This window comes from Anas acuta, chromosome 2, assembly GCF_963932015.1.
Source record: "Anas acuta chromosome 2, bAnaAcu1.1, whole genome shotgun sequence".
Lineage (NCBI taxonomy): Eukaryota > Metazoa > Chordata > Aves > Anseriformes > Anatidae > Anas > Anas acuta.
Genome location: NC_088980.1, coordinates 18,549,189 through 18,562,728, shown reverse-complemented (window position 1 = coordinate 18,562,728; position 13,540 = coordinate 18,549,189). Strand labels below are relative to the sequence as shown.

Here is a 13,540-nt window from a genome sequence, read left to right as displayed (position 1 = left end):
TTTTTTTTTTTTTTTAAAGTCAGAGTAGTTTAATTAAAGGTCAGACAGAACTTCTTAGGTTTGTGGGGTGGTGACATTATAAAAGAAAGAAAAAAATGTAATACAGTTTCAGTATTACTCAAACATTAGCAACAGACTGTTTTGTCTGTGTGGTTTGGAATTGGAATCCATCCAGTTGTTGCCGGAAGGCTACATTTAATTTGTACTGTTTGCATAAATGGCTTATTTGTAGAAATCACATTTTACTTGAACAATTCTAAATGATACATTTCTCATGGGGAGAAAAATGATCTATTGTTCACTTTAAATAAAATGGTATTGCCCTTCCAAAATATCCAATAGACAAAGTCATGAAAAATCTGAATATACTTGTATGTTGCGTATCTCATCCCAAGAATCAACTCTCCTATGCTCATATCCCCTAGGTTTGTAAAATTCAAAAGATTCTTTGAATTAGTCTCTTAATTATGATGTTGGCATTATAATTACTTGCTAAGTAAGATTCCTTAACAATAACGTCCTTGTTATCAGAGCAGTTGTGCTCCTTTGCCCGGTGCGAATAGTTGCACGTTCTGATAGGGGCAGGAACAGTTGTCGTGGGAGCCTGGCGCTCGCTGGGAGAGGAATCCAGTGCTCAGAGAAGGTTGTTTAGGGCACTGTACAAAATCTCTTCTACCCCAACCTCCAGCCCGCGGGCAAATGTAGACTAAGGAGAGCATAGAACCTCTGCCTATAAAGACTCAAACATCAGCGGGCAATTTTCCCTCCAATTCTCATTGCATTCATGTGATGGGGAAAATATATTTGTTTGTTTTGGCCTTTAAACCCATTTTAGCACATTTTCACAGTGTATATTCTTTAAGATTGGATGTGAAATAGTAAAAAGACATGACTAGAGAATATTTTTTAATCATACCACAGTTGATATTTTACTCTTTTGTAAATTGGATTCATCAAGAATAATGTAATATTTCTAAGTTCTGATTAAAGGATTCCATGTCTTTGTAGTAAGTGAGAAACCAACACAGTATTGTGATGACTGTTGCTAACTCCAAGAGTTGTATCATTGCTTTGGAAGAATGCATATTTTGCCACTTCTTGTCAGATATGGTTGCTAGATACACATCTGAATCTGTGTGGCTAAACTCTCTCCCATTCTCTTTTATCACAGAGACATTTCCCATTTCTTTGACGTACCTCCATAGGTAGCATTTCTGAACTGAGTCCAGCGAAGTTTCTGAGAATATTGCATATTAACTATTGATAGAACATGATGTTCCCTAGCACATATGCCTTTCCTTTATTATTTTTGAGTCCTCTCTTCTCTCTTCTCTTCTCTTCTCTTCTCTTCTCTTCTCTTCTCTTCTCTTCTCTTCTCTTCTCTTCTCTTCTCTTCTCTTCTCTTCTCTTCTCTTCTCTTCTCTCTTCTCTTCTCTTCTCTTCTCTTCTCTTCTCTTCTCTTCTCTTCTTCTCTTCTCTTCTCTTCTCTTCTCTTCTCTTCTCTTCTCTTCTCTTCTCACCTTCAATATGTAGAGGTTATTCTCTTTTAATTCTATTGTTCTCTTTTTTCCTTTCCTGTTAACAATTATCTCTCCCCCTCCCCTTCTTTTCTCTCTTTGATCCACAGGTTTTGCAGTGCATGTTGGTCTCCCTTCATTCAGAACTTGACATTCAAAGGTACTTGATGAAAATTGAATCCTCTCAGAGAGTTAGTACTGTACTTTCTTTTTTCTGCACTCTGCTGTGGATTGAATTTGTTACCTTTTAACTGTGTGTGGTTTGCATCACAACTAGTGCTCTCAAATAAATACGGATCTGCATGCTTTTTCCCTCTGAAAGTGGTGTCATTCATATAGATTAATTGCATATGGAAGTGTGATGCATCCTTTGATGATTTTTTAATTCTGATTTTTCCCTTAATAGCATGATAGACATGAAGTCCACACTCTTGTCCTAGATAGATGTTTTGAAATCCACCAACATTTGGTGGGAGGTCCTAGATAAATAAGTGATCGCTACCAGCTGTCCCAATTCTAACTTCATTTATGTATTTATTACACATTTGGAACAGAGTTGAGGGATAAAAGTCTTTCTGCAAAGTTAAGGACAGATCTGTGAATGCAGGGGCAAATATTTCTGTATTTGATATGCAAAAAAGCTTGGTTTCCAACTTGCAAATTGATCTTTTTGTGGGAATTTAAGTTGAAGGAATACACTTGCTGCAGATTCAAATGGGATAATGGCTGGAGAGCAGTGTAGTGGGCCCAGCTAAAATATAAATTAACATTTAAAAGAGCCTCCATTGAGAAGATGTTAATGTTTCACATGTGCCTCTGCATCTCGGGGCAGCACTTTCCTTTCCTGACATCATCCCCTGCTGTCATGCAGATTTGGAAGTGTTTCCCTTTTGCTGCACCTTGCATCTCAATGTAAGGGGGGCTGACATAAGGCCACAGCTCTTCAGAGCTCTTGCTCAAATACCGCTTGCACCTCTGAAGTCGCCTGTATCTCAGCTCTTGGTCTGTTGAGTTCCTCTTCCATTCCTGTATGACTTGCTACGTGGATGTCTGCTACAGTAATGTTTTTTTCCCTTGGTGTAGTGAACACGCACACACCTTTTAGACATGTATGTGCCACTGCGTGGGTTTTTTTTGCAGCTAAAAGCACAACCACGCAAGTGCCAGGACAACACGTGTTGCAAATAAGGAAGGAGGCCTCCGAGCGTGCACTGTGTGCAGCAACTTTATTTGCACCTGATTTGTCACTTCCCCACTGGGCTTGTTTTGACTTAGAAAATGTAAATGCGCCAATAAAAATGCTGACCACAGGGAACAGTGGGAGCGGCAGAGGTGTGGGGAGCAGGGAGGCTTCTCCCTCGTGTGCTAAGGAGATGATGGCCTGGAGGGAGGGAAGAAGGAGCACAAGGGCATGGTGGCAAGTCAGCAAGGAGGCCGAGAAGCTCGGCTCTTGCACAGCATCCCTCCTGCCCCTCCTTGGGACAAGCAGACCCATCCCTCCTACTCACCAGCCTCAGCGGTGAGGTCTTTTTTATTTTTTGGGTTATTTCTAAAATAGCATGTTCATGATGAGCTCCTTCACTTTTAGAACACAGAAAAACAGGTTTTTCCAGGACAGCTTTGAGCTGGAGCCCGCACCGTGTTCCTTTGCTTTGGGAAACAGACACCACAAAAACAGACCCTCCTCCTGTTTTCCCTAGGCACATGTGTGGGAGAAAAGGGATGGGTAGATAATCATTTCTTGAATCAGAACACACCATCCCCTAGGTACATCTAGGCATCTGGTATTTATTCTTTTTTTTTTTTTTTTTTTTTTTTTTTCCTTTTTGCATGTGGTTTCAAGCATGTAAGGATCTTTCCCCTTTAATCAGCATAATGACAGTTTTTGTTTAAATCATCCCTTTTCATCTTGAGCGTTCTCATGACAGTTCTGGGGGTTGTGTAGGTAGGAGTTACCTCACCCACTGCTGATGAAATGCAGCCACCTCCTGGATGGAACAAGGGGTCATTCTGTCCCATGAATGCTTCACAGTAGGGTTTTTAGGAGGGAAAAGAGAAACAGCTTCCAACTGAAGCTGCCATAAGATTTTAATTAAGACAAATGTTGGTGTCCAGGCTGAAATTTACAGATAACTTACTTAAACAAAGTAATAATAAACTGAGGCGATGGTGCAAGAATATGAGAGAGACTGGGAAAGAACAGATTTTGCTGTAAGCAAAATTGATGGGGCCATGGAAGGCTCTGCAGAGAAAAATGGTGAGGTGATCAGTCACTTCTTACATTTAGCTATCACGTATAAATAAATACTTCATATCACATTAGAATAAAGCAGAGAGACATATGACTTTATTTTAAAATGAAAGATTTCTTTCATTCAGTGTGATTTCTGCTTATTACCAGTGGGTGAATATTTGTTTTGTCTATCATTTTACTTTAATTTCCACCCTAAAACCTCAGACTGGCATCTGTAAAAAGAAAAAATCCCGGGATTCGGGTAGAAACGTACTGAGAAATATTTCTGTGCTTCAGCAGGGATGACTTGTTTTTTTTTTTTTCTGTTTTGTGTTTTATATTTTGCGTATTCAAGAGATGCCACAGCATGTTGCATATTTCAGTCTGGACTTGTCTGGACCAATTAAGCTGCTCTTAGACGGGCTGCTGAGTTCCTGAGGGCAACATTTTCAAATGCAAGTTCCTCCAATTAAACATCTGAATAAGAGGTCTGGCAGTGTAAGTGCTGAGCACCTACAGCTTTTATTGCGCCTAATGAATATCTTTACTGCAAAAAAAGCCGCTTTCCAGAAAAGCAGGCTTCAATGTATCTGGGTGCTTAAAGTTAGGAACCAGAAATTGAAAATGTTGCTCCGTGGTAGTCCTTTATAACAGGGTTGCATGAAAAATTCCCCTGCTAACGTGGAGGATCACCCTTCCGAAGCGTGAGCCACGGTGCTGAGCGGGGAGCGCAGGAGTCGGCAGCCTGCGGACGCCCCGCTCGCTGATTCACCGGCCTTGGGATTAACAGAAATGGGTTTTGGCGGCTCGCCACAGCAGGGAGCACGCAGCTGGCCACCAACGGGAGCTAGCAAGGCTCCTGGGAAAACGTGCAGATTTTTCGGATGATTTGGATATCATTCCAGCCTAAAAATACGGCTGATGGATCCTGACACATAATTAGATGTGGTTTTTATCTGCCAGCTGAAAGAAACGGTGATCAGCATCAGTGAATACAGAGAGTGGTGATAAAGATCCTGCTCTAAGCAGAGTTTTGCCTTCAGATAAATTCACAGAAAGGAGCGAAACCGTCACTTGGTGTGGCATCTCGTGTTAGCCACCTTGCTGGAATGCCACCTTGCTGGGACTGAACATCACAAGGATTTGGTGCAGCACCTTCCTGTGATTCCTGGTGCGGGCTGAGTTATCTTCTCCTGTGCTTTCTTTCACATTTTGAGTTTGAAATATATATCTTGCAGCCAGAAACATCTACTAGTGCTTGGTCAGGCGTCAGCAATAGTGTACGTAATGCCCACAGCATATGCATGGTGCTGAGGGGCAGTTGCCCTCCCACTCTCTTCAACCCTCGAGAGCAGGGCCACTGTCTCAGCATGGTACCGTTTCCAGCTGAAAGAGTCCAAAAGGAACATGCCATAGGATTTCCCATCTCATAATTGTGAAATAATGCACAGAGAAAAGGGAGCTTGTCATGAAAGATGGTTTTATGTTGCATTCAGCTGCTGAATCACGTCCCCACCCCAGTTCTCCCAGACCAAAGAAATTTTGTCTTTTCACAAGTGAAAATCTTTTACAGGAGGCTCGGCCCGTTGCCTCTGTGTGCCTGTATGTGTGTGTTTGAGGGAGTATCCAAATGCATTCACTGCATAGAGGCAAAACAAACTTTATGTAGGTGTGTAAGAACATGTGGATAGTACCCATTTTCTCTCCAACAGCAGTATGTCCCTAATAGCATATTGAGACAAGTAAAATCTTGTAGTGGTTTTCATATAGGACCCATAGACTCTGTATCTTTGGGAGAAGCAGGCCCTTCCTTAAGACAACCATCATTTGGATCTGACACAAATGGGATGAAGAAATATTATTGTTATGGTAATAAGAGCACATGTGCTGTGACAATAATTCAGAGTTAATAAACTCATCATACGTTAAATGCAGCCTGCTTAAATGCACATTTGCAGTCTGTCACACATCCAGTAGTCATCTCTGGCACAAGTCACAGAAGAAATAGTTTATCTGTAAGTCCAGAAAAACAGGTTTCCATTTTTCTTTTAATTTTTCTTCTTCCTTTTTTTTTTTTTTTTAAATGTCAGGAAGACACTCAAATGTTTGTTTTGTTTTGCCTATGTTAAGTGTGTTCTTTACATCACATGCTTAAAAAAGAGGTATTTTACTAGGGCTGTACTATTTTTTGATGTCTTTGTTTACCATTTGCACACTGCCAGGAATGCTGGCAACTCTGAAGATGTGTGTGATAATATTCTTCTCCTAAAGAGATAACTTTCTGTCAAGATAAAGTTCCTGGAAGTTCCTGGAGACAGGAAATATATTTCATCTCTTGATCAAGAGATGAAATTAAATCCTTCTTCAGGTTTAGGGGCCATAACCTACTTTTACTTTTTTTTTTTTTTTTTTTTTTTTTTGTGTCTGTGTGTGTCTGAAAATGCATGAAGCAAATTTTCAGGAGAGCTTTTTGGAAAGGTAATGAATGAAAACAATTTGAATATATAGATTAGCATGGAGAATAACTGTAAAATGAGCATAGGATGTTATGAAGAGCAGAGCAATAGGACTGGGTAGGCCAAAGGATGAGGGGTTCGTGGAAGCACATGGGAGCAGGGGAGCAGAAGCATCAGCTTGCCCCCTTCAAAGGGGGATGTCTCTGGTGTGCCTGCTGGCTGTATGGCCAGCACTTTGCCTTAGTCAGGCACTTTCTGGTCTCACTGCTCGTTATTTGAAATGTTACCGCATTCAGAGAGCCCTGGACTTTTTTTGAATCTTTTTCGGAGTCAGTAAAACTACAGCAGATACATGAGAAGTGCATACTTTGGACAAGCTGTAGCAGGCAGACGTCAGTCGTGAGGCATGATTAACCGTGGTTTTAATTCTTGATTAAATCACAAGAGCAGTTAGAAAACACCACATCTTCCGTAACTGCTACCTCCATGTGTTACACTTAAACATATACCCTGAAAAGGTTACAGAGATGTATATCCTTGCATACTAAGAAAATTTAATAAAACAGTAATCTCAAAGAAATCTGTAATTATATCTAAGATTTCACCAGAATTCCCGTCTTATTTTGGCCTTTCCTTTTTGCTGAGTTTCCTACCCAGTGTTAGCAGAGACAAGATCTTTTTATCAGAGAAGTCCTCAAATAGGTTAAGCTCCACTCAGCTGGCTAAAAAATCAGGCTCATTGCACAGAGAAACGTTCAGAGGGATGTCTCCCAACATATAGCTGTGGGGAGAAGACCATTGCTGACCGAGGAAATTGTAGCCTAAACAGTATTGGCACAGGGAAAAAGAGAGCCCTGGTGCATACTTCTGAGCCTGCTTCTGGTTTGGGGCATTTATCCCAGAGGTGTGGCTAGGAAAGTGCTGGCGTTTCATTGGTTTTGCATGCATGTGTGCAGCGTCTGTTTACAGATGGCTTGGGTTTGGGTGGTTCTACCTCTCTGTGAGCAGCTTGACCTTTCTTCTCCTTTGAGAATTATGTTTTTTGCTAGCAGGCTTATTAAAAAGGCAGCCACCCCAGCACAGTAATGTCCAGTTCATTGCTTTTACTGGACCTTTGCAACATGCAGTTATGGTGCCACCCTGCACCGGGGCAGGTGTCCATACTGTGACTCTGCCTGGGTTCTCATGTTTCCTGAAACATGGGCTATATGGTGAATATTTATTTTGCAAATGCTTATACTGCACACTAGTTACCCCAAAATGACTAAAGGGACACTTCTGAAATACTGTTTTTGATTTTTTTTTTTTAATTTTGTTTGTGAACATATTTAAACATATGGGAAAATATATAAGGTATGATTTAGTAAGTACTTCTTTGTGTCATCTGTCTTATTTATTTGATTTTGTTGTCAACAAGGCAAATTGCACCCCTCCCTACAAGGTCTGGGTAATGGTGAATGTTTCTGCCCCTCTTTCTGCAGCTATCTTTACAAGTCCTTGCACTTTATGGCTCCATAAACGTTGCTTGTCGTCTCCCCACTTCATGGGCTGGTTAAGAAATGCTGACTAGGAATGTGCTTGCTTATTAAGTAGCATTAAGCCTAGTGCTCGCTGCCAAGAATAAAATTGATTTCTTATCAAATACATACTCATATCCGTGTTATTTGAATAACCCCTGTTGTTATTGTTTGAGGATTTTTTTTTAAATCTGTTTAAAATTCAGAATTACACCTGAAATACAATGGTTACATGAGCTGAGCATGAGAAATAGCTTGTAACCTTTCACAACGGGTGTTTGTATATAGGTAGATCACAATAATAGCTTGCATTGGTTTTACATTTATGCAACTCTACTTTCAAACATGGAAATAGTATGGATTTATACCATGTTAAGAGGAGGTCTGAGCTTCATGTCTGAGCAGAACCCATGATGTGCCTCTGCCTTGCTTTGGTAGGCTCCAATTCACCTCATGGTGTTGCAGTTTTGGGGCTGTGGAATGAGTACTGCTGAAAAGTGGTGCTTTTTTTTTCAGCCCAGGAGGGTGAGATGCCATATGTTAGGTCCTAAAGAACTGCCCCAGGGACAACCGAAGAAACACAGCATTGCTGAGGTTGTCTCCACCTGTGCATTGGCAGGAAACGCTGGTCAACTGCACAGCTGAGATTGTGTCTAGTTGCTTATGGTAATGGAGTATTCCCTAACTGCTAAAATATGCACCTGTTCATATTTTTGGATAAACTATATGCAGTATGCAACTGCATGTCTCAGATGGCATGTGAGGATTCAGCTGAAAGAAAAAAAAAAAGAAAGCAAGGCAAAATAGGCTTGATTCATATTCTGAGAATACTTTTTCTTAAAGAAACAAAAATAATCCCTTTCCTAACAAATTCTAAATATAACAATCTTTTGCAGGTTTATTTTTTTTTTTTTCAATCCGGTTTTATTTTTTAGTTATGGCTTTCTATAAAGTGAGCATTCTAATATGCCTTGTAACTTTCTATTAATGGATACACACAGATAAGTTATTAGTAGTACAAGGAGTGAGGAAGCTGTAATGACCTGACTTGGTTGTACTCCTGTGGTATGCCTGTGTAAATGAAATATTTCAGCAGTGATGGTTCCCAAGCCATTTTGGAAAGTTGAATGAAGAAATACTGAGTAATCAAATTCTTTCTCTGTGTTTGCAAGTCATTTGTCACCTCTGTAAGCTTTCAGGCACAAGTCCCTGTATTTACAACCTGCAGACTAGTGCTGACCATGGAAGAGGCACTTCAAAGCATACTTTAGTTTACTGAGAACAAATGTTGTTAGCTTTAACTCCTGCAAAAATTCAGTGCTCTTGAATAACTTCACTGCGGGACGTTGGATAATACCTAATATTTTATTATTAACATTTGAGAAGTGAAAAGTTCTGGAGGATTTAGCTTTCTCTTGAGGTATTTCTAATTTATTATAGTTTGTGAGCAACTGGACAACTTGGCAACAACAAGCTTCAATAGCCAGCTAATGAAAATCTAATAAAAGCTAAAGTTCTTCATACGTTCAAAGTCACACAGGGAATATTATGTAATCTGTGCTATTGCTGAAACAAGCTCACCTCATCTCACTTAAAAAAAAAACACTGAAGGAACCAGATGTCAGCAAGATATGTCATCTTGGCTTTTTAGAAAGAGGCAAAAACATTTCTGGATCTTGCCAGCATCTTCAAATCTAGAGTTGAAGTTGATTTTAATACAGAGGATGTTTAATATACTAACATCTGACCTTAAATGATAGGGAAAAGAAAAGCATAAGCATTTTATGACATCTTGTGCCTGGTACTGATTATAGGCCTTTATAAAGTTCGTATTTGCATACTACTTTTGGGACAGAATGATCTTGCTTTGCTTTGAATTTCTGCTTGTACAATGTCTGTTCTAGTTTGTAGTGATAGAGAGTTTGCTTGAGAGACTGGAAAATTATTCTTATAGGGTAATATTAAATCTGGTGGAGGGAGTTTCGCTGAACAGAGCAAACATTACTAAGTATATTTCTTCATGCAACCTCTCCTTGTAGAAGGCACTTACAATATCACTTACAGTCAGCAAAAATTGTTCAGTACATTGTATCTCCTATTGAATGCGTTTTTATTACACATATCTTACAGTAATAGAGAGTCAGTAGAAATGCCCAGAAGAAACCCTGTCTCTCCTATGAGAGAGTCTGCTTCTTTGGATACTGTGTTTAGCAATTTAGTAATGTGATTGCCCAGTAAAAATCGTAGTTAATTTGGTCGGTTAATGAAGACATTTCTGATTTTTGCTGATGCAACAAAAAACAAAATAATTATTTATGAATTTGGGTAGAAATGTTGGATGGCTAATCTGGCCTTGCTGCATGACCTCTACCTTACATAGACAGCAGAATATATTGAGATTAATAGTTTATGACTGCTGCATCACACAATTTCTTTGTGGAGTATTTTTCTTGGTAGACTTATCAACATAAGAGTAGTGTTTTAAGTTTTTCTCTGTTATAACTTTAACTGTAAATGGTTTAAATGACATTGACATGCTACTGTGCTACTAGTGTCCTCTTCGTACTTCCATACACTGAGGGTTTAAATGCAAATTTAAGAAAGCACAATGAAAACCTTTCTGATCTTACATGTTCAGTAAGTGCACGTGTGTGTGTGTGTAGACATGTCTATGCTGTAGTAGTTGTTTGAGCAGCAAGGAATGGCATTACCATATGTCTCTTCAGCACATTTTGTCCTGAGGGCCTTGTTAGCAATAAAATTTGCAACGTGAATGTATAACAATAAAAACCATAACAGAATACCCACGGACACCGTTTTCTTAAATAATCTACACAGAAGTGACCTTCAGCATACCAGTATTTGAAGAAGTTTGGAATTCTTCCTCCTTCTCTTTGTTTTTTGTTTGGTTGTTCTTGTTGTTATTTTCCCCAAATATTCTAGGTCCAGTTGACCAATAACGCAATGCTCTGTTTTGCAGACAAGAAGCCCAAAGCCATCGCAGAGCCCACAGCCCAATTTGGGTGACCAGACAGAGCATCTATCTGAAGCGTCTGCCGATTCCTTAGAGGCCATGTCTGAGGGTGATTCTCCGACTCCCTTTTCGAGGGGCAGCCGCACGCGGGCGAGCCTTCCCGTCGTGCGGTCAGCAAACCAAACCAAGGAGAGATCACTGGGTAAGACCCTGCTTCAGTCCCTCTCCTCTCTCATCTGAGCCCATGCTCTCCCTTTGCACATTCAAAGTAATTTTTAAATAGTTTGAGGTTTAAAAAAGGTATCATTTTATTTTTAATGTCAAGGTACGTTTCAGAAATGAGCTCAGTATGGTGTACTGGCTAACCTGGGGGAACGGTGAAATTATTTTCATAGTATCTGAAAGTGTGCTGGGAACAAGATAAACAAGGAGAAAGATGCGGACCCTGACATGAAATGCTGACAGTTGAAACCAGTATTACAAATCCTTTTTGCCAAGCCTGCATACTATGTGGCAGCAGACTTGGTACAGGCCTGTGCCCTCATTTTCAGACAGGAGATAAGGGCTTTGTCACTTCATTGCTTCTTCAAAGGTAGACCTAGTTGGAAGCAACCTAGAGATATCATTGCCTGACAGATCCAGTTCTTAGAGAAAAGATTTGGTATTTGTACAGGAGGATTTGAACAGATAGGCTGATGGAAATGCCCTTTTCTTCAGGGCAGCGCTCTTCCACCTCTGTGGGTACATGAATGATACAGAAATTCAGCTGTGCAGCTCTGCTGCCGCCACTCAGATGCCTCCTTTTTTATTCCTGTATCCGAGGGTGAACAGAGCCCAGTTGTGAGCTGGAGCTCCTCTGCTAACAGTGGTTGCTGTGACTGCTCTAGCTGATGGATGGAGCAGGCTGTTTTTTTGAGGGAAGACACCAGAGGGCAGTTAAGCCACGGTGAGGAGACAGCGTAACTTGCGTGCGGATTGCTGAGGAAGGCATGTTTCTTCTCAGAGGCAATAAACTGAAATGCTGCTTTCCTGGAGACTCTTCCGACAGAGAGAGTGACATAAACCAAAGCCTGGGCTGTAAATCACACCGTGTGTGTAAGCTTATCATGGTGCTTTACTTATTCCTCAACAGGCTAAGACAGTTTCTGTCAAGAGCATCATGACTAACACAACAAATGAGCAGAAACTAGGGTGGGATGTCGGGGAGGAGGGCAGAGCAGCAGGGTGTGGAGAGGGGCCAGGCTCTGCCCATGTTAGCTCAGGGGGTGGCACTGGTGCCCTCCCAAAGCCCATTGGACCACCAACATTTTGTCCAACCTGTACAATACTTTTTAGTTAAGAGGTGTTTTTAAGAGCAAGCTCACAGCACATGTCTAATATACATGCAGAGGATTCATCGCTGCCTATATGTCACTGCTGGCTAGGGAGTCCGCAGCAGGCCACATGTCACACTAAGGATTACTGGAAAACCTGTACTTCACGGTAATGTGAAGTGGATTGAGATTTGGCAGGTCTCTGTGCGACTCGCAATCCAGCCTCACCACGTGGGTTTCAGCAGGCAGTTAGCATCATTTCATCGGTACCAGGACCTGGTGCATGCACGTGTGTCCATCCTCAGGCCACGTAGAATACCTCAGGCTCTTAAATTCTGTTTCAGATGCAAACCAAGAACTGATAAACAGCTTTTGGAGAGCTTTTCACTGACATCAAAGGCTGTGGCCTGCTGTGCACAAGTGCTTTTTGCAGTGTTTTCTCCCCCAGATGCTGAACTGGAAAAAAGGCTTTTATCATCAGTATGTACATCTGACACTGGTCTTCTGAAAAGACAATATGTTTATGTGCTCCTCAGTATGAATAAGGTGATAGGAACATAAGAAGGGACATACTGGGTTAGACCAAGAGTTCACCCGGCCCTGCATTTTGTTCCCAGTGAGGACCATAGGCAGCTAGTCAAGGCAAGAGTAAGAAGAGGGATAAGTATGTGTAGGTATGCTCCTTCCTTTGACTACTCTCCCAGCCTCAAGCTATCTTCGGCATAGGGATTTCCTGGTTGCGATTTCTGTCTATATAATAACCATCAAGAGATGTCTCCTCCAGGTATTTGTTCAGTCTCTCTTTGAACCCACGTAATTTTTTTGCATCCACAAAAGTGCAGCCCTGACTTTGGCAGTAAGTTTAGTTGGTTTACTGCCCAACAATTGCTATTCTTTTTCTTTGTTTTGTACTTGCTTATCTGCTTTAAACTCATGTCATGCATCCTTGTCCTTGTGCTGGAAGTGACAGCAAACATTAGATCCCTATCTGCTCCCTCAGGCCATCTCTGATTTTGTAGGCCTCTCTCATTTCCCTCAGGTCATCTCTTCTCCGGGCTAGGAACTGCTGCTGTAATCATGTGTTCCTCACCTGGAAACCATCCCGTACATTTGATAATCATTGCTAACCTTCCTTGAATTTATTATGGTTGGACAGTATCTTTTTGCTAGGATGAAAGGACCTGAGCTGCAGAAGCTCGCTGTTAAGTAATCCATTCTTAACATCTATTGCATATACTAAATTGTGTTGTCCAGGCCCATACAGAGCACTGTCACGTGAAGGAGTACAGGTTTATATAATAGCCATGATTTCAGACCATGAAAGTCATCCCATCTCAGCCCGTCTTTCCTACACTAGAGACAAGATTCTGGCTTATCCCAACACAAGCAGACAAAATGCAGACAGGGAAAAAAAAAAAAAAAAAAAAAGAAAAAAAAAAGTGAAAGAATGTAATATGAAACATTTGAGTGGAGAGTTTTTAGATTTTGAAACTGGAACAAAATAAGACTTTCCCCCCTTGTGTTACAGGA

The 13,540-nt window shown here is 40.9% G+C and overlaps 1 protein-coding gene across 23 annotated transcripts in view; it reads left to right on the top strand.

The window, feature by feature from the left end:
• The window catches only part of KIAA1217 (KIAA1217 ortholog), a 370,126-nt gene that overhangs the window by 252,827 nt on the left and 103,759 nt on the right, over nucleotides 1-13,540 (top strand). For 17 of the 23 annotated variants that reach the window (XR_011093736.1, XR_011093735.1, XM_068673717.1 and 14 more), the window contains 2 exons: nucleotides 1,628-1,708; nucleotides 10,704-10,899. Coding sequence is in view for 21 of the 23 variants with exons in the window: in XM_068673717.1 (XP_068529818.1) it covers nucleotides 1,628-1,708; nucleotides 10,704-10,899 (277 nt within the window). In the remaining 2 variants the exon portion in view is untranslated. The remainder of the gene's footprint in view (nucleotides 1-1,627; nucleotides 1,709-10,703; nucleotides 10,900-13,540) is intronic. The other 6 variants (XM_068673733.1, XM_068673715.1, XM_068673714.1 and 3 more) reach the window with 2 other exon arrangements.